The sequence below is a fragment of the Mytilus edulis genome, chromosome 5 (genome assembly GCF_963676685.1).
Source record: "Mytilus edulis chromosome 5, xbMytEdul2.2, whole genome shotgun sequence".
Taxonomy (NCBI): domain Eukaryota; kingdom Metazoa; phylum Mollusca; class Bivalvia; order Mytilida; family Mytilidae; genus Mytilus; species Mytilus edulis.
In genome coordinates, this window is record NC_092348.1 from 24,410,013 (window position 1) to 24,432,154 (window position 22,142).

The following is a 22,142-nucleotide window of genomic DNA, read 5'->3' on the forward strand; positions in this document are numbered from 1 at the left end:
CGACAAATGTGTTAAATGGATATTGTCTTTAATATTGCATTGGCATAAAGAGCGCAATTTTCGATGTTTCAGTGTTTGTATTACTTTAACATTTTTTTTTAGCTCAACCGTGTATAAATAGATTAATATGTCACAGTATATATTGTTGTATATCTCAAATGTTGCTCCCACACTGAATTCCCCTCTCACATTATAAGAACCCACACAATAAAAAAAACCAATAACAAAATAAAATACAGACAAAAAAAAAGACAAACGCATATCCAAAAACAATGTTTATGAGGTATGAACATTTCACTTTGTTATTTATTTTCAGTAATACATAGAAACATCACATCTGAGGACTATAGTAAAACACCTTTACCATTACAATAAGAATGTCATGGCATTAAATGTATTGATGTATTTTAATCTGTTATATATACATGGCATAAATCTATTTGATAGGTACGTAAATATCTTTCTGTAGAATTCTGAAAGAAAACATTTGCCACAATCAGATGGAAAACAAAAAAGTTTTAATATGGCGAAGGAAAATAAGAAAGTGTAAGTTTTGAAATGTTTTCCATTTCTCAGATTGATAAGTTGTTCTTAGTTAATATGAAAAATGTCCCCTTACTCAACATTGGAAAGAGCCGAGAAAAGTAACTAAGAGGGCAATACTAGTAAAGACGTTATGAAATAAAGTTGATTAGAATTTTCCTATCGATTGGATAACAATGAAACAATAAAGCGAGCGAATATAGCTACGGCCACATTAAAACTAGACTAAGTACATATGTGACATTCTTACGCCGGCGATATACTTAGCGACGACCATTTTTCATTTAAACATGAAATTATTAATCTTATTTCTAAATTGCGACAATATCATAGAGTCAACCAACATTTTGACATTTTCTGCATCAACCTTGCCATGCGGCCTAGAAATCAAGATCGAATATTTGCCAAGTTTAGGAATTTTTGTCAGATGCTCAGACATTTAGTTTCTTCCCTACGATACAGATCAAATATTTTGCTCAATAACACCCATTTTTCTTTTCAAATAAATTTTCATTAGCTCAGAAAATGTCCTATGCCAAAATTTAAGCAGATTCTAGATTTCTTTTCTTTCGATTTGAAAAAAATCCAATGCAAACACAAGGTAAAATTCCGAATCAGCCTGTTAAATATTTCAAAAAGGAGCTGCATAACCTATCAATAATTTTAGCTTATTTTGCTCCTTAACTAATACTCTTCTGACTTATAGTATCAAGATTTTTTTTATCATTTCATCTAAACACTTATTACTGTGCGACGTAGGTGTTGTCTATATGTTTTCTTTGGATGAATATTCTCTTTGTGCACTCCGACATCCTAGAGCCAATAAAAAATGGCCATCAAGAAATAATCAACAGTGTTAAAATTCGCTTTCAAAACTAAACATTATCAATCAGTAAATGTGTAATGCTGGTACCATACCATACCATACCCCGTAAACTGTCTCAGTAATTTCATATCACAAATTTCCTTTTAATATAATCTTTAGTTTAATCTCAAAATGCATGTGTCGTATCAATTTTTCCTGAGAGAGATTACATAATATTTTATAAGATATATACAGTATTATACATATTATAAAGTAAGGATATATTATGTGTATTCAAAACAAAAATACAACATTTGTTTGTCAACAAACCCAATACAATCGTTATTATCTTGTATCTTGTATCAATGTGTATTCCGCATACATACACACTTTCATTCCCACACGTAAATCATTCATTTATCATGCTTAAATCTCACATACATGTACGTATAAACCTGTACAAATTTTCTTACCAACATAAAAATACTACATGTACTACACATCAGAAATATTTTAGAAACGAACTTGATTGCAATATCATTCAAGATAAAGCAACCAGTTGAAAACAAGTTGCGTGAATACTTTGAATAACTTCAAATACTAATTTGAATAAACTATTGTCTGTTTTCTTTTAATCACATATTCAATGTGAAATAAAATAAAGTTAAATAAAATATTGAAGACATATCTTAACCTTTCTTTCTAGAACTGGTTTTGCTATCCTAAATTTGATTACTGTTTATCGTTGCTCACGTAAATGAGATCCATCAGCCGACAACAGTCTCATCCAATTGTTAGCAAGATTCACTGAATCTGTATCAACTTGAGGATTGGGTGGCGCATTTGAAACATTCTTCGCGTTATTCCTTGGATAGAAATCAAACGGTTGTGCCAATCGTTGTTCAAATGAGCCCGGAGTTGTGGGTACTCCATTCGGAATACTCCCTCTGCCATTCGGAAAGGGTGCTACTTGTCCAGATTTAATAGACTTTCGAGGACCTCCTAATTAATAAAAAAAGTTACATTTGTCATTAGGAATGTTTAATATTATTGCTAAAGAATATATATATTTTATTATAAGCAATATAGGTCTTATAGTAGAAAAAATTAGTTAGGAAATAAAATTAAAATCGAACCTTAAAACTTTACCCTTTCTCTTCTGAAGACTCTTTAACAAATTCAGCTATCTGGTGCAGTCTTACATGTGCATATACTTCCATACATATGATTTCCAATTATAATTTTGTGAAATCTACTTTCTGTATATCCAAGACAACATTTTGCATTCATTTAACATTAAATATGACAAATATGGGTATGGACATTTGGTAAAATTTGAAAGTAAAATATCAGTTCTTAATGATACCTTTACTGAATCCTATGTCGTTTAGTTATCAAAGGAGCAGGTCAAAATTAGGTGTATCAGTGTTTTGAAAAAGTGCATAAAACGCCCGTGTCGTAAACTATGTAAAGAATCCAGCAGCAAATACAAATGTTCCCACGAGAAATTAAAATTCCATCGAAGGGAATTTTTTTGTCATGCAAATATTCATTTGCAGTAGAAACGCAATTTTATTTTGAAAGCAAAAATTTGCATTGAAAGGGGAAAAAATAATGCCATATAAGTATTTTGAACTGGAAAAGCCGTTCATTATTTTCTTTTAGTTCCATAGCACAATCAGTGTTTGATTGCGAACATATTTTGTGCATCAGAAGGGTTTTTATATGTTATATTGAAATGGAGTCTCTTACTATTTCTAATTATTTCTTCATACGCAAAAGGATTAATGCTGATTTCCACATATATCAATTGTTTCAAACAATAACTGCACCACAATACTATCTAATAATGCGATAGGTACGAGAATGTTGCAGGAAATGGGGATATAGAAATTCAGAAATTTTCATGTAGGCAGACGTATTTATTGCATTTAGATGTAGTTGTGAAAAATGCAATACATTTTAAGCCGTTTTTTGAAATTTGAAGTATATTTATTTGTAATAATTTGCAGCTCCTGTAACTTCTGTTCAACTTACAGCACTAAAGAGTACTAGAGTACATTCACAAGTTGGATTAATAAACAATGCACTCTTAAGCAATGGTAGTAGTAGAATACGAAAACCATTCTTGTACCTGATCCCCCGTTTACTTTTGGGTTGGGCTTGCTCCGTCTAAATTTTTAACTTGATTGTTTTAATGACTGTTGACACTTATTTTTTAACCAGGCTATGGTAACTCTTTCTGCAACACCGTGAGTCAGAGTATGTGCCATCTTGGTATCTTCTTTACACTTATATACTTAGCAAATCGGTATTAGGCATCTTAATAACATAAATTGTAACTATATTTCAGAGAAATGCAAGCATGAATTTTATTACCAGGGGGCTTAAATAGATAACTACATGTATATAATATTTGTACAATATGGGTGTTGATCATTGTTGAAGGACGTGATGATTCCAGTCCTTTGGTCTCTGGTGAAAAGGTGTCATACCACATCTCTTTATTTATATTATGATAGCCACATTGTTTTTGTGACCGTTTGTAATTACATAATAATATATTAAAAACCGACGAAGAAACTTATTTAAAAAATTCCAAGGCCTTATATTAGATCAATAGCTAAGCATATTAGGTAGAGTGTTCGGGTACCTGACGTATGGGGAGATATAGCTGGAGCAAAAAGAGATATGTTGAATTGTAATATAGGCTATCAAATGAATAATTATGAACTTTTAACAAAAGTGAGGATTAAATGTAAATAGAGGTTCACCTTCAACTGCTGTGGTTGACGACATACATGGACATATTTGTGATAAAATGTTCTTCTTACGAGGAGGTTGATATGGAGTAAATGGATTTGATATGTCCAATTTTAATCCATCCTTTTTAGGACGGAGAGAACCATTTTGAGATGGATATCCCCCTGGTGCATGCCTTATACTATGCTCACCATGGAGACTATCCGGATAGCCAAGTGGAGAGAACTCTGACATGTCTTGTGAAATAAGAGAGCCTCTTTGTAACCTCGCAGCTTTCCAAGCAGCAGCCCCTGTTGGGCTCATAGTTGATGGTCCTACAAGGAAAAGGAAACTACATAAGTTAACTTCCATTGATATTTATCTTTCAAAATGTACAATCATCTATATTTTAGAATTAAAACACCTTTTGATAACCATTCCAATAAAAAGAAATCTAAAATCTTTAAAATTACTAGTTTATACACAATTTTAGTCCTTTTCTAGCATTGAAGTAAAACCAAAAGTCCACTGTTTAAAATGATTTTTCTTATGATTCAAATTTAACACTGAAATATTACTTTAATATTTCTAAGAAAAAGAGTCATCTCAATATAAAATAAAATTATATAACCTGACCAACCAACAGACCATCATGCTCAAAAGCCGATATTAAACAAAGTTTATGTAATATGACATGAAACAATTATGGTTGATATTTCTTCTATTTTCTTTAATTAAGCTTTTATTCAAACTAGATATACGATATCACATTTTATATTATTCATAACGTGTAATTCCTACCTGGAAAGCATGCACGACATTTGAGACAAGGACACAGATTTCCACATTTAACCCAACAAGGATAGTTTCGACATCGTCCAAGACGCCAAGGGAGATAAGCTGGTTTCCAGCAGCACCACAACAGTAGCGCTACACCTAACACTCCACCTACAGCAGCATACAAGGGAGTTAAATCAGGTCTGAAAGGTGGAGGGGCAAGGGTTGTGGTAGTTGTTGTCGTTGTTGGCTTTCCTGTCAAAAAAATATCAAATGCTATCTTAATTTCATAAACATGTATCATATATATAACAAAATATAACAAAATATAACAAAATATATCAAAATATAACAAAATACTGAACTATCAGGGAAACTCGAAAAGGGGAAGATAAAAACGCAAAACTTTATCAATCATTTATTTCAGACAGAAGCTTTGATATAATTGAAAGCTTAAATCTTTAATCTTATTTTATTTCATTTTACATAATAATAAGCTGTCTGATGTTATAGCAGTCAGCTATGGAATGGAAATGTCATTCACATTCAAGCACTTTCCCATAAGGTGTAAAATCGTTGGCTCTTCATTGGAGCCTTTTAATTCTGGTCAAGATAGGAACAACAAAACGTTTCTCTTTTGATATAGGGTTTTCAAAGTTATCAAACTATATAGTATTTAATTGTGTTCGTCGTTATTGACTTTATGGAAATTTATTGCCCCCTACACCCCTCCCCCTCTTTGGTGTATTCTTCCTTTTGTATAGTGATTTGTATCGTTACTTTGTAATATACAATGCAAGTAGCCATGTTTCTTTTATCAAAATGAAACTAAAAATTACTGTAAGACTACAATTTTATGGGTTTGACATTCAAATTCTTCTGAAGAAGACGCATTTAAAAAATAATCACTTAAGAATAGTTACTTAAATAGAACAATTCAAATGATCGATGTGAAACCATAAATAAAGGCTTATGTCTGTTCGGTCGTTGGCATTAAACTATTTAAATTTCTGTAGTGAATTATCGAATGAAATAACATTTTTGTCTGTAATCTGTTTAATAAAGACAATAAAGTATAAAGTGTATATTTTCTGCGATGAAATATCTTATATCTTAATATCTTTTTCTAAACAAGGTCAAAATTTTGTTTTACGATCTATACTTTTGAATGGTGACATATGGTTGAATCCCAACTTTTATCTTGGGTTGGAAACCCTTTAAAAAAATGTCTGGATCCGCCCCTGCTGAATCGTAACTCAAAGAAATTATAAGATATCAAACCAACTGAAAAATGTAGGCTTTGGAGTGTTCTCTCATTGGCAATCCTACCACATATTCTTTTGTTATATTCATAAGCAGAACAAAACCCAACCGAACATCCAAATAAAGTTACCATGACAACTGTATTAGTTTTAGCAGTTAACAATATCACAGAAACACAACTGGGTAGGCAAATGCTCATATAAATCTGTACCGATACAGGCTCAACATGTTCTCCTTTATAGGTCATAACCCATGGTGGTGCTCATAATTAAAGGAGGCTCAGACGGAGACAAGAACAAGATAACAACAAGTTAGTCAAAGAAGATTTTTACCACACATTTTTTAACTATACATGGCCGTAGCCAGGACTTCTCAACGGGTGGTTATTTGGACTCACCAACTCGACTTTAACAGTCACAATTCGAACAGAACGTTGACTTAAACAGTGCTTATTTATTTTCAAGGGGGGGGGGGGTTGTCGTCCGAACCCCCCAAACGCCCTTGCTACGGGTATGTATACAGATACTTACTAAAACAGTTTGCAGGTGCTTGTCTGCTCACGTCGGTGTTGTCACGTGGGTAAACATCTGACGCACAATTTCGAGAGAACCAAAAGTCACATTTCAAGGAATCGTCTATACATCTTTTGCTGTCGTTACATTTTAAAGATACCTTGTCTATGGTCTCATTACATTCTTAAAAGATAAAAAAAAAGTATAAACTCGATAGAAGAAAAGATTAAAAATATTCCAAATGATAGATTTACACATCGTTCTTAAAAATATACTAGAAGACCTGTTTTGTAAATTCAAGTTAGGTTTTCATTTTTGCCTTGTACGCGAGAAATATCTCAAGCTGAAATCACATGGGATCACACCTATTGTAATGCTAAAGATAGTTCCAGTGTAGATGCTTTCGTACATTCCTTTGCCAATGTAACATGATTTGTTTGAATTTTAGCGGTCATTACCATGCTTATCAATTAGACATTTTATCAATTAGATATTACACAACTTTTGTTCAAAAGTAAGAACTTGACTTCTTGGGTAAGCAGCGTCTTCAAATCTCCAAGATCGGAAATCTATTTGTTTACGATTCTATCTATTGCTATATTTAAAATACTTTAATAGTTCACAAAAAAAACAATATATAACAAAAGTTCGATGTCCATCGATGAGACAGTTACAAAACGACACAACTTATTAAAAGGTCAACAGACTTTTCAACGATAGGTATAAGGTATATGCATATGCCTTTCTCTATTCTCTGTTCGCCTGAAAAAGTTACGAATAAAAAAAAACAGTCAATAAGAAATTTAATATCAATAGCAAATCCACCTAAAAGCGAAAACAAAACATAAAAAAAACACAAAAAAAAACCCAAACAAATCCAAAAATCCAAAAAAAAAGATTTGGCAAAATAAAATCACGGAAGAGATTTGGAACGTTTAACAAGCACATAGACATTGTGGCTAATTTACATTGTATAGCTGTCAAGTTTTTTTTCCTTAATTTAATAAGACTATATAGTAGCGTTAAATGGGTATGAAATTATATTGATAGATTTTAACTCTCAGATTTTTAAGTATTTACCAAAATCATATGATGTTATGTCCATCTTGAAATAGACTGTCGGATACGGAAACGGATCTGGTGTTGTTGTAGGTGGAGACAATGTCGTATTTCCGGTTGCAGGCGGAAGTGATACCAGTGGATCGACTGTAGACAAATCAGGATTACGATAGTCGATATAGAAATAAAATGTCATATATTCTCCTGTCCATTCCAAGTTTTGAGTAACTGCATCTGCACCACAGAAGACAAATTTTTCAGCTGCATTTCTATCCATCCCATTGTAAATTATCACATAAGCTTTCCCGCACTTTGCAACCTCGTTCTCGGGCCTCACTACTGCTTGTTCTTTTAAGTGGAATTGGCGCATGTGTAAAGCCATGAATCGCTTTTCTCCAGTCGTTGGCATACCCCTTACAACAATGATACATTCAAATTCTTGACCTTTTAGAGCGTCTGGAACGCCAACTACTCCTTTTTTGAATGTTGCAGCCCTGTCGAATTCTAAATAGGCTCCATAATCTGGTCCAACAACATGTCCACAATTTTCAGTTACAAAATCTGTTAAAAGAATAATACTTAAATTCAATGCACGTGATTGGTCAGTTGATAAATATTACCTTTTGAAGTATTTATTCAAGTTTAAATTCATCTACTATTATTCGTTGGATACGATTTTTTTTATTGATTTTGTTTTTATGTTGTGTACAAGATGTAATTTTGTACAAATTATAATTTGTACAGGGTTTTTGTACAAGTTATAAGTATTTTTACATCTAACTTCTTGCAACAAGTGATAAAAGTTTATCTTTTAAAATATATCAGTTTACTCTCTTAAATTAAAATTTATATACTTCAACTTAACATTTAGTGCTATTCTCATTGTCCTCAAACTGGAAATGAGGATAACCGAATGGTTTAAATTCTAATTTTATTTTTCTTCTTATACCAAAATCATATCCATAAAAAGTCTTTTTGTGTTCTTATAATGTTTTTTTTTGCATCGATGCTCAGTATAGACTGTATCATGTAGTTGTGGAAAATTCACAGAAATAAGCAAAACAAAAGACTGTGTGCTTGCATCATACAGTTGTGTTGAGCGGTTCATGAAACACTAATAACCTAAGGCCTTTACAAAAAAAATTGTACAACATTACAACTTGTACACAACATATATACAGAAACCATGAATTAAAATGTTTCAATAATAAACACATACACTATAGAATTGTATGCAGACTTTGTGGTATAATAGCAAAATGAAACACCGACGAAATTACACTCGTTCCCAAGTTCACGAAATTTTACCCAGGCAGGTGAAATGAATCAACAGTTTTATAAAACATGCTGAATTTGCTGCATTCGAATTATGTTTAGCGAACTGCTATTGACTAACAATGTTCAGCTCTGTGCTCTTGATTTCAAGATATGTAAATAAAGAAACTGAAGGCATTAGATAGTTTAAACAGCAAAACCAGATCTAAAATGAACAAGCAATGTGTGAAGCCAATTTTCCCAAAGAAGAATATGCTCGCTTTGTGTGTTGACAAATTATAAAATTCATAAGCTGATGGTTTATTCAAATGCATAGTATGTTATTCCTAGTGATCTAACAATAGTAATTTGGGCGGTTGCTACATGTTTCCACGGGACATAACAACATCCTATCAGTAATGGTGAAGACCTATTGTAGTAGTACATGTACATCGATGTTAGATATATCGCAGTAATATTACCCTAGTCATAGATACCATTAGTCAACACGAAATATGTCGCTGTGGTATAAATCTAGTAGAATTTAATCAATTGAAATACATGTATGTCACAGTGGTATAATCCTACTCGTAGGAAATCAATTAGAAATACATGTATGTCGCAGTGGTATAAACCAAGTTGTAGTTCATCAATTAGAAATACATTTATGTCGCAGTGGCATAAACTAAGTTGTAGTTCCTCAATTAAAAATACATGTATGTCGCAGTGGTATGTATCTTATCGTAGTTAATAGATTTGAAATACATGTATGTCGCATTGGTATGACCTTAGTAGCATTTTATCAATTGAAAATACATATTTACATGGATGTCACAGTGAAATGACCTTAGTAGTGTTTAAGCAATTGGAAGTGAATGTGTGTCGCAGTTTTATGAACCTGTTAGTATCAGATCTAATCAATTGAAAAAAACGTGTATGATGCAGTGGTATGAACCTGATCGAGGTTTATAATTTGTTAATATATGTACCTCGCAGTGGTATAAACCTAATAGTATTTGATCAATTGAACTACAAATATCTTGCAGAGGTATAAACCTAGTCGTAGTTAAACAATTTAAAATGTGAAATATGTCACAGTAAAATAAATAAAGTGGTAGTTAATCAATGTAAAAAATATGTTGCAGTGGCATGAACCTAGTGGTAATAATCAATGTAAAATATCTCGCAGTGATATAAGCCCAGTGGTTATTAATCAATGTTGTCGCAGTGATATGAACCCACTGGTATTGGTATGCAGTGATTTGAACCCACTGGTAGTTAATATCGTCACAGTCATTTGAACCCAGTAGTAGTTAATATTGTTGCAGTGGTATGAACACAGTGGTATTAAATCAATTTGAAAAGTACATTGGTATGACCCCATTTGTAATCAATAATCAATATGAAATATTTTGCAGTGGTATGAACCCAGTGGTAGTTAATAAATGTGAAATATGTCGCAGTGAAATAAAGAAAGTAAATGAAGAATACCGAATATCAAGGTAAATAATGAAGAATACCGAATATCAAGGTAAATTCAAAAAGTTGGAAGTCCAAAAAACTGTCAAAATCATATGTTATCTTCCACATGAACGAGTAACGAAAAGTTGTTATATTCCAGGCTTGGTACAGGCATTTCTTGAAGAAATTTTGTCGGTAAAAACCCCGCCATATTCTGTTTATGCATGTCCCAAGTCAATGGCATGTAATTCGGTGGTAGTTGTTTGTTGCTGCATATCAAATTTGTTTTCCATTTATTGTTTTGTGCATAACTCAAACCGCTAGTTTTCTTTGTTCGAATTGTTTCACATTTGTCTTTCTAGGACTTTTGAAGCTTGTGGCATGGGGTTTTCCTCATTGTGGATTAAGGCTTTACTCTGACCAATAGTTGCTCATTTGTATGTCATTTGGTCTCTAGTGAAGAGTTGCCTTATTGGTAATCACACACATCAACATGTACTGAATACGAACAATTAGTTAGTATAAAAGTAAGGAGATGAGGTATGAATATTAACACGACAACTTCCGATATGGAGTAAAATGGCGAGGATGTGTTCACCATTACAATAGGTCCCCGGATGGCTATCAACAATAAGCAAATACTATATAGAGTAGGTTTAAAAAGCATAGTTATAACAAGACGAGTTTTCATACCATCACTTTGCACTCAATGAAATTTTAAAATCAAAATAAATTTATTTCAAAATGCCTGTAGAAAAGCACTATAGACAATGTTTATTTTACTGTTTCTATATATGAAAGTATAAAAAAAAATACTTACGACGACTATTACCAGCATATGTAACACTTGGAACAGTTGTCAAAACCATCAAAACACATATTAATCCTATATATTCCATTTTTTACTACTGCTATCGATATTGTTTTAGTTTTAATTTCCCTCAAAAGAACATTTGACCGAAAATTTAAAGCCGTTTTAACTAATAATCAGAAATCTTCTTTTGGATTTGGTGTTTTGGATTCACTCCATAACGACGACCATGTTTGAGATTTGTTCCCATCATGCAACAAAACGTAGAACGTAAAACTTTAGGTCCAGTGTAGGATGTAGTTCTGTCAATGACAACATCACATCTTGGATACGAACGAAATTATTTACGAAACAAAATCTTCTGCGCTACAAATATGTCATACTTAGAGGTTTCCAAAAGGATTGGTACTGTAGAGAATAAAACAAATTGCAAAACCATAGATGATAGGTTCATAATTTATATTTTGTACTCATAGAAAACAAAAATTGTGAAATTAGTCTATTTTTCTATTAAACCTGAAATATTTAATGTGAAGTAAACGACAATTGTCGAGATGAACCCTTTGGCATCTCTATCAAATAATGTGACAATAGTGCATTTAATGGTACGTATAGCTATAAACGCAAACGTAACCTGGACTGTTTAACATCCGGACAAAGAATGCCATATAAAACACTGCTATGACCATCCTTGTATGAATTACTCCCCATTTAATGGCGGTAAGGTGTATTTCAAACGTTCACATTTCTATTGTAGGAGCTTACATTTATTAACTGTAATGATTTTTAAATGAGAGTCCATATTCGAGAAATGTATTTATAATGTTAAGACTCTTGGCTATTGTAAAAAGTAAGATTTGTTAAAGGAGCGAATAATACAAAAACTATAGGCGATGGTATATATTTATAAAGTCAAGAATTAAGAAGTATATAAAATGCAAGAAATACAAATAAAAAGATATTCGATATAAAACGTAAAAATCCAGCTGAATAAATAACACTAAATAACACCAATTTATCTTTAAATGATGGACATACACCAATGTATTGCGCACATGTATGCCTAGTTTTAATGTCTTTGAGACTCAAATTATTCAAAGACGACAATATAATAGAAAACTCGTTGACCTATCTTATCTGCTTTCAACTGCGATAAAAATTCAAATACCTGTTACTTATCAAAATGGATTTCTTATTCGTTTGTATTATTTGTGTGGTAATAATTAATGATGCCCCGTGTTCAACGTATAATTATCGTACATGTAAGTCTAAACTGTTTGGTTTTTTGTGTCTATTTTACATTTGCTCTATAAATGTGTAAAATAAGATCAGTAATATACTTGGAGATAAAGAAAACAGAAATAAAAGGTTATTCAGTATATAAACTACCAATCCGATAATGGATCATAACAAAAATGTACATGACATATCTACGGTGTATTCCTTAAATATTCAGACGAACGTTTTTACAATTTATATGCCCGTCATATATACGGGTGGTTTTAATGTATAATGTTTTCCATCTGTACGTCCGTCCGCCTGTTAGTCAAAATCCAGAAATTGCTTTGGTAGGATATCATGAAACTCAGTTAAATTGTATGTTTGAATCATTTGGAGAAAAGCTTTATTAATGTTTTGCTTGGTTTGTCGTTTCCGAGTTTCTCTAACTATGAGATTTGGACAATTTTTTCAAATATTGCGCACAGATTTACTTCATAATTATAAACAACACATTTTGAATTGTTGTGTCATTTTAGAGTTATAGGACTTTAACCGTCATGTTTGATTTTGTAGTGATTTCTTTACGCCGCATCAGCACGAAAATTCTGTATCGCGGCGAGGGCGAATTTAATACAGTTACCCGAGTAGGCTAATTTTTGCTGACTGTTTGATTGAATGCATTCTACAATATTTTCCTTAATTCTTGCTTAAATAATGAAAATATCAATATGCAAATGTATCTTTTTTCCCTATAAGCATTTGTTTTTGAGCGTTTTTCAGCCATTGTTTTAGTAAAATTTTCATAGTACACATTTGATTACCTATATAAAGAACAAACTTAAGGGTCAACTTTTGCTTTATTAGACGATATCCTCACACTTAACAGTTCAAAACTATGTGATTATTTTTGTCGCAAATATCATATTTACATTACAGATACAGTTTTGTTTAGTTAATGTTGGTTTACATCTAGAATATTAAAAAGGAGGGTCGGTTTAGAACTAATTTTACGACAAATGAGATTATTTCAATTTTCCAATTGTGAACTTTCAATGTTAAGCAACATTACATGTTCACAAGAGCTTGCAACTACAGTATGTATGTCTGTCCTCTTGATACGATATTCCGGTGATTGCGTTTGTTATTATATTAATGGTAAAACAAGTGAGTCGAGAACTGTTTAAAAAAAGAAATTCTTCAAACGGTTTAGGTGACAAAATTAATGTTTACTGACTTCAGTCACCACACTAGTAAAAGTTATTTCGAAACTACAATTATATACCTCTTAACACTGACTGTTAACCTATGTCATATGAAATATACACGCAAATCCATATTCAGATAGTGCGCTACTTAGTGTTTTTTTTGTCAAGAAATAACACATGAAGCTTGTTACACTGATATCTTTGCTGCATATTGTTTGAATCATCGTAAAGATCATGTACGTATAGAATCTTATAAAAATTGATGCTGGAAATACGGAATGTGTCAAAGAATCAACAACCCGACCGAAGAACAGAAACAGCCGGAGGGAAGTTACTTCTCAACAATTTTTGCATCAATTACGCAAATGTATAAATTTTCAGTGTATGAATTATGCAATTGTATTAAAACTTATGTTATTTTTAGTCAAATTATACTATAGAAGGATTTAGAGATCTTCCTTTTCTCGAGAATTTCTGTTCATCACAATAATTGCAACATACAATAGAAGTGGTGGACCACCAAACAAAATGATCAAAGAGAAATAACTTTAAAATTTCAAAGGTAATGACAATTGGTTTAAATAATTTCTGATTGTTAGAAAACCAGTGCATAACTCCATCTGTAATGAGCCATAACACAACTTGGTTTTTCTTGTTACATTTATTGATATTTTAAATAAAGGTTTTAAACACGACATTATGGTCATCGATACTTCATATTTGTATTCTTTAAAATTTCAGATTATATGGAGGATTTCTGTAAATACCAGATTACTATAAAAGACCCAGTAATACTCTCACTGACTAAGTCATTATTTTATGACCATGGATACAGATGTTCCATTAGACTAAAAGTTCCCCAAGATCACGTGGTATCTATACAGTTTACGAGATTTGATATTGGTCATCCCCATATGGTATACTGTGACGACAGTTTACATGTATTTGATGGTAGGTCAGCCATTTTAATTCAGTTTTTTTGTGGCCCTTTATAGCTTGCTGTTCGGTGTGAACCAAGGCTCCGTGTTGACGACCGTACTTTGACTTATAATGGTTTTTTTATATATAAATTGTGACTTGGATAGAGAGTGGTTTCATTGGCACTCATACCACATCTTCTTATATCTATTGTTTGTTCAACGAACTCAAGGTTTAAGATTTGTTATCAGAATTAAAAACTATCTATAATCAATAAAATACAGATCACTGAATATACGCAATATTCAGTTTATGATTGTTTTAAGTAGAGACTTAAGTCACTTATACTAATCAATGGTATTATGTATGTCTCTGCTCCAACTAGAGGTAAATTATCATTGAATGTTTCTTTATCTATTTGTATGCAAAATGGACACGTGTTTTCATTTATTATACCCATGACAGATTGGGATGCTTGGATTCAATCCCCATTTCCGTCCGTCCGACCAATCGTCCAATAATAGACCACTTTCGAGTTCATCCGTCACCGGAAAAAACTCGTCAATTAGACGCGCCTTTATGAAGTCATTTACCAGATAGAGGGGGTCGCCTGTATCCCTGCACCATTTACGTTCATCAAGCGTCTTAGTGATCGTCATTGTGCAGGATAAACTAGAAATAATGGTTGTTCTGTAGGTACTTAATGACAATTCCCTAATGACAGCAATGCTGATTGTCAATTTTGAGAATTCAATTTGCCGAATAATTTGTACAATATAGAATTATAGTTTTCCAACCACTCGCTCAACATTGGAACGGAAGTGACGACGCCCCTAAACGCACAAATGACGTTCACTAAAACCAGAGTTTTTGGCGGAAATGCATCGAACTCGAAAGTTGTCTAGTGTGTCGTCACACTTGTCTCAAAAACTATAACACAAAATGACTGCCTATGTAGTTAGTGGCTTGACAATGATGAAATGTAACGTTTTAGCACTTTACGGACCTGCCAGACTCCTATAAAAAAGATAGAATAGTAAACACATGTACATTCATGATTTATAAACTTTTTTTGTATCGGTCCGAGTTTACCTTCTTTTAGCACTGGCAGGTCTGCCATTTATGAATATAAATACTTTTCATTATGAGTTTTGAATTACTAATTACACAAATTGATAGATTAACGATTCGATGTATTTATACTTGTACAGATAATATAGCCTTTTGTGGTGCCTAACTGCACATAACTGAAGTTTGAAATCTGCTGAAAGGACTACATGCAGTGTAGCATTTTTCACTTACTACTTAACCAATCATTGTTATACAATGCTTATTGCTTTTTCCGTTTTAGGTGAAGACGAAGAAACCGACGAAATAACTGTATCAAAGGGTCTTTGCGGTGTTACTATTCCTCGACCAATTGTATCTTCAGGACGTGACGTCGCAATAAAGTTTAAAAGTCGGTATATGAGTATTGGGACTGGATTCCAGGCAGTAGTAACACCTATGCAAGGTTTGTCTAAAACCGGTAGCGTAGCCATACACCGGGGAGGCCCTATATGAATATAACGAATGGCCTCAATTTTAGTAATGAATGATTTTGAGCAAATATGGAAGTTCTGGTTGGCATATAAAGATACATACAATATCTAGACTACTGCAAATGTTTGCAGTAACAAGACATCTTAAAAGTTCTTGATATATAAATTGACTGGGTTAGAATAGGTGAACGTTTCTCTACAATCATTACATCGTACTTATTATAGACATTTAAACTCGGGGGTCGCAAACCTAAATCAAACAATACGAACAACTAGCAGAGGACTAAACCTTTTGTGTTGATTTTAATATTAAATTCTTAAACATACTTTTTTTGAGTGAGCGTAACATCATTGTGATTTCATTACCAACATACGTTTTTCTGTTAGTCTCACCTTTACTGGAATACCTATACGTAATCCAACAGAGTTACTTAGCCTGGGAAACATCATTTACTTATTAATTGTTATTGGCTTTGAATTAACTATAAGCAACTGCAAGTACTCTTAGAACGGTACTTTTTGTTTTCAATCTTTTTGTACATTCTTTTTTACCTTTGTATTGCTCTGATGTGTCTATAAAGGCAACAGTAGTATACTTCTGTTTAATAATCATAAATCGATTATTAATAAGCAAAGATAAATCCGAGTCACAAAACAAACCCGAGGTTTATCCTTATTCAACTGATTTTTACAGTCTGTTCTTATGTTGTGCTAGTACACCACTGTCCGAGGTTAGGGAAGGGTTGAGTGCTCACAAACATATTGAACCCACCGCCATATTCTTTATGTGACCATTCCGAATCTTGGGCATAATTATTTCAGGGGTTGTTGCTGTCAGTCATAAATGTTGTTCGTGTAATAATTTGTCATACATTATGCCATTGTTTTTCTCGTTGGAATTGTTTTTTGTATTTTAATAAATTTTTAAAATCTTGTCATATTTGGGGATTTCCTAACTGACTATGCGATATTGGGCCTACCCATGCATTGTTGAAAGCCATACGAATACCTATTACTACTGCTATCTACTCATTTTATTCTCGTGGCTCTGTCATGGACAATCGCATCACTTTTTCCAATTTCTATAAAATACCATTTATCATTTTTTCTTTGAGTATGAACATGTGGTTAATTTTACCTATCTCTAAGAAACGTTTGTATATATATATATATTAATTATCAAAGGAAATTAAGTTGTTTGTGAGAACGCATCTAAAACTAAGCAAAATGAAAGAATGGATTTCATACGGAATTCAAAGAATTTAGCACCAAAAGCGGAGTTCAAAGTAAAAATTTAAATGAATTAAATTCGATCGAAATAAGAATTCCTGGATATAGGAAAACCTCAATCTCAAACCGGAATAGCTTACAGGATACAAAAAACATAATGCATTTAATTCTAGTGAAAACAAATTCAGGAGTTGATTTGAGTCGTGATAAACTGTTTTAGGTCACTTTGATCTTTTTCAGAAGCAAGCTAGTCATATTACAATCCAAGAAATGCATTGTATTGTGTAAAGGTATACAACTTTGTTTCCACGTGATTATGACAACAGCCAAAGATTACCAATAAAGATAGATTTTTTTAACATAAAATTAGCATACAAGCTTGGCGTTAAACGGGAGTAGGAACCTTTTAAGTTGTAATAGACCACAGTAGAAACTACGCCTCTCCGAAATAAAACTACTAACATCTCAAGCACTGTTATAAGGGTCAATGATGGTGTGGTTTAATACAGGTTAGAATGTATAAAAAAACTAAAATAACAAAAATACTGAACTCCGAGGAAAATTCAAAACGGAAAGTTCCTATAATCAAATGGTAAAACCAAAAGCTCAAACACATCAAACGAATGGATAACAAATTTCATATTCATAACTTGGTACAGGCATTTATATAGCAACAGGGGCGGATGCAGGAATTTTCGAAAGGGGGGGGGGGGTGCTAACCCAGGGAACCCAGGGCAAAGGGGGGGTGCAAAACATATGTCCCGATACAAATGCATTGATCGGCAAAAATAAAGGGGGGGGGTGCGCACCCCCGGAGCCCCCCCCCCCCCCCCCCTGGATCCGCCACTGAGCAAATAGTGAACATATTAAACATTTAAAATGTACTATTGTTTGTCTGTTTGTCTTTTTCATTTTTAGCCATGACGTTGTCAGTTTATTTTCGATTTATGAGTTTGACCGTCCCTTTGGTATCTTTCGTCCCTCTTTTAAAACATATGTGTTGCAAATAGTTGTTACTGGCTTTTAAATAAATTTAAGTATTGCGAGAAGATTAGTACTTTTGTCTTTTTTTGTTAGTTTTTTAAGTTTACTTTGTTGTCGATCTGATGAGTCTAGCATTTTTCATCTGATTTATAAAATTTGTTTTAACATTGCACTTAGACATTATGTCACATGTTAGGGGATGAATGCCCTTTCGCAAACAAATTTAACACCGCCATATTATTTATTTGTCTCTCATAATAGTTATCAAAAGTACCAGGATTATAATTAAATACGCCAGACGCTCGTTTCGTCTACATAATACTCATCAGTGACACTCAAATCAAAATAGTTATAAAGCCAAACAAGTATATTCTATTCCTGGGATAATAAAGTCTTATTTTTTTCGAAAAATTCTTAGTTTTGTAACTTGAAATTTATAAAAATGACCATAATTGATATTCATGTCAACACCGAAGTGCTGACTACTGGGCTGGTGATACCCTTGGGAACGAAACGTCCACCAGCAGTGTCATCGACCCAATGGTGTAAATGGTTATCAAAAGTAAAATCAGTAACCTGTTATTTAGTGGTTGTCGTGTGTTGTTGGCTGTCATACATGATATTCGATTATTGTTTCGTCAAAATTAAGGCTGTTGGTTTAAATCGATCGAACTGTTAAAACTTAGTCATATAATTTATAGCAGCATTTATAGGTGATTATTTAGTACATGTATTATACAAATAACTATAGTTGCGTAAATATTGCTGATAAAATTAAATGTCATAGTTTATCAAAATAATGAATTTTTTTTTTTTATCACATTTGAATCTTTTCGTAACGAATGGGCCAAATTAAAATTATTCAAATTGAATTTTAACATATTGTAGTGTCTCTACGTACTTTGAACACTTAATCATAATTAGTCTATTAATATCAACGACAAAAAATGACTGCAACTAAATACTTCTTTTAAAGGTCCAATTCTAAATATGATAATAGCTGATGAAAGAAACGTTAAAAAGCAGTTGGAACCTGTAGTTAATTAATCAATGCAGAAAAATGCCTTTTATTAAAAGGTATTCTACCGCAGCACTGACTACAGTGCGACAGGTACTTCGGAGAAAATATGTGTTGGTGGTTCTATAATTACAATAACCTAGTAAGTAAATGAAACATAAGGTCTATTGTAAAATATATATATATATATGTACCGCGTAGGAAGCTGATTTTAAACTATTCAAATTTCATAAAATAGGTTTGATTTTTTAGATTTTATTTATCAAACGATAGGTATTATTATTTCAAGTGTGTTCTATCCATCCAGGGGACGTAACGAGTTGGAATCGTTCGAATGTCATTTGCACGAATCAAATCCATTCGACAGATGTTATAACTACCCATTCGTTTTATGTGTTTGAGCTTTTGAATTTGCCATTTGAATAGGGACATTTTGAATTATTTTCGGAGTTCGGTATTTTGTTATTTTACTTTTTCCTATAAATTTCCTATAAGTATGCATTATTTTTTGGTAGCTGATGAGATGATCAAATGTGACAAATCATTATTCCAATGCGGAGATGGTTACTGTATTAATAAGACGTTTGTTTGTGACGGGTACTATAACTGTATGAATGAAAGAGACGAATCAGCTAACTTTGCTCATTGTCCAGGTTTGTAAGATATTGAATCACTGTATGTATGTATATATTCAACATTAAATCCTACTCATTTTGGTGACATGCCATGTATTCTATGTCATTTCTATTAAGGAGTCCTGTTTACAAAACTTTCAATTTTTCGAAAAAACTTAGGATTTTCTTATCCCAGGTATAGATTACCTTAGCTGTATTTGGCACAACTTTTTTGAATTTTGGATCCTCTATGCTCTCCAACTTTGTACTTGTTTGGCTTTATAACTATTTTGACATGAGCGTCACTGATGAATCTTATGTAGACGAAACGCGTGTCTGGCGAACCAAATTATAATCTGGTACTTTTTGACAACTATTATCACGGTGTACGTATCATGTAGTGTTTTTATTCGTTTTCCGTCCGTCTGTCTGTCTGTCTGTCTGTCGTCTTTTCATGACATGTTGAACTATGTATTGAACATTAGAACACTCATTCAGGTGATATGGAATGTATACTGTCCCCCTTTCAAAGTGCTAATTCCTCAGTATAATTTAATACAGTCATTTATCTCTGAACAAAATACCTATATATACCTTAATATAACACGTTTGCATTTGTTTTTTTTCGTGACAAGTATCTGTGAAAATGCACATACTAATTTGGTGTGTGCACATATCATATTATACTTTCATTTTTCATAGGTTTAGTCTGAATTGTTTATTTCGTGACTTAACAAACGGTATCAATGTTGAAATCTGGTACTGTAATACATATCTCGAAAGCTTGGTTATGACTAAAGAAATACGTTTTGATTATCTAAAAATTATCCTCGGTTGTTTAGTAAATGTTGTCAGGAGTAATGATATAATGCAAAATGAGGGACATCATTTTTTCAATAAAATACAGACAAAACCTAACTGCACATTACATGCCACTTTTGTATCTTCTGTTTCTATTTTCTCAAAACCCAAACTTCATTTGTATATATTGGCGTCCGTTATAATAAATGCTTGTCAGTGACACACCATTTTAGTTTTAACATAATTATTTATTTATAGTGGATTGGGAAACACGTTATTACAACTTATACTAATTCCTTTCACTTTGTGGGTGCGAGTGTTGCCTTGTAGCGGCAAACGCCTGCTCTTTTTCGAAATCTACTAGGTGTCATTTACGTGCAAAAGATAGTGCTCTTTTATCAACTCGTGTCATGCGTACACAATTCTCATACTGGTATCTATAATGAGTCAATTATGAACGAAAACAAATATGAAAAAGAAAGAAAAAACTGTGCGTTCACCAACAAGTAATAAACTGGACTTAAGCACACAATATTTCAACGTAGGAATGTCGACCCCGACATTAGGTTTTTCTATTGTAAGTAACGACAACTACAATGTTTACGGGTGGTTTAAATTATCAACTGAAATTCATATTACTCAAAGAATTCGATGAGAATTTAAATTCCTACAGCTGAGATTGGATACACATCCACCTTTTTCATGTTTAATAATTTATTTATAATTCTACAAACATCTTAACTAATGTCATTTAATTTCAGGTGTTAAAGCAGTATGGACTGATTTCTCTCTGTTCATGAAGATTTCATTTGGGGTTTTACTTGCACTGAGTGTTTTGTCGATTGCTGGTCTGGCTGTATTTTTTACTAATCGAAAAGAACAAAAACGATTCAAACTCAAACTGGATCACAAGAATTAGCTTCAACAGAAATCTTATAAATGTGTGTATGTCCGTTACATGTTTGTTGGTTAAGGAAATCGATAGCTACCTGTGGACATTCAGGCTCCACCCAAATAGTAGTATAAGACATAAAACAAGACTTGCATTTACTATACGAATAAAATGATGAAAGAGGATTATGCTTAATTATATAACATCACGGAAATATCATTTTTAAAGAATTTTCGAAATTCTATTCTTATGTAACTTCACTAATTTTAATCACTTACTCCTTCTGGGAAATAACTCTAGGGAGCGTGCTCCATTATAGTGAAAATTTTAATAGATTCGTTTTATTATCCACAAAGACTGAAAATTGGTATTTGCCGCTTTTTCTAAAACATTTGGCAATTTATATGAGAGCAAAGACTAGTCAGATCGAATTCTGATTAGGATTCCCGGATAAGGTGACATTCATTTTTCTTTGCGGATGGAAACCTTGT

The 22,142-nt window shown here is 32.6% G+C and overlaps 2 protein-coding genes across 2 annotated transcripts; one reads left to right on the forward strand and one right to left on the reverse strand.

Annotated features, from left to right (window-relative positions):
• Positions 1-262: 262 nt before the first annotated feature.
• On the reverse strand, positions 263-11,890 carry LOC139523244 (uncharacterized). The gene is made up of 6 exons (XM_071317093.1): positions 11,237-11,890; positions 7,723-8,262; positions 6,661-6,825; positions 4,892-5,122; positions 4,303-4,425; positions 263-2,350 (listed from the first exon to the last, which is right to left on the reverse strand). Exons 1-6 carry the CDS (start codon positions 11,313-11,315, stop codon positions 2,088-2,090), a joined length of 1,401 nt encoding a protein of 466 aa, XP_071173194.1. The 5' UTR covers positions 11,316-11,890; the 3' UTR covers positions 263-2,087.
• Positions 11,891-12,394: 504 nt separating this feature from the next.
• Positions 12,395-21,836, forward strand: LOC139523246 (membrane frizzled-related protein-like). Its single transcript, XM_071317096.1, has 5 exons — positions 12,395-12,489; positions 14,395-14,604; positions 15,923-16,084; positions 19,860-19,997; positions 21,521-21,836. The coding sequence occupies exons 1-5, from the start codon at positions 12,411-12,413 to the stop codon at positions 21,676-21,678; spliced, it is 747 nt and encodes a 248-aa protein (XP_071173197.1). The 5' UTR covers positions 12,395-12,410; the 3' UTR covers positions 21,679-21,836.
• The last annotated feature ends 306 nt before the right edge of the window (positions 21,837-22,142 follow it).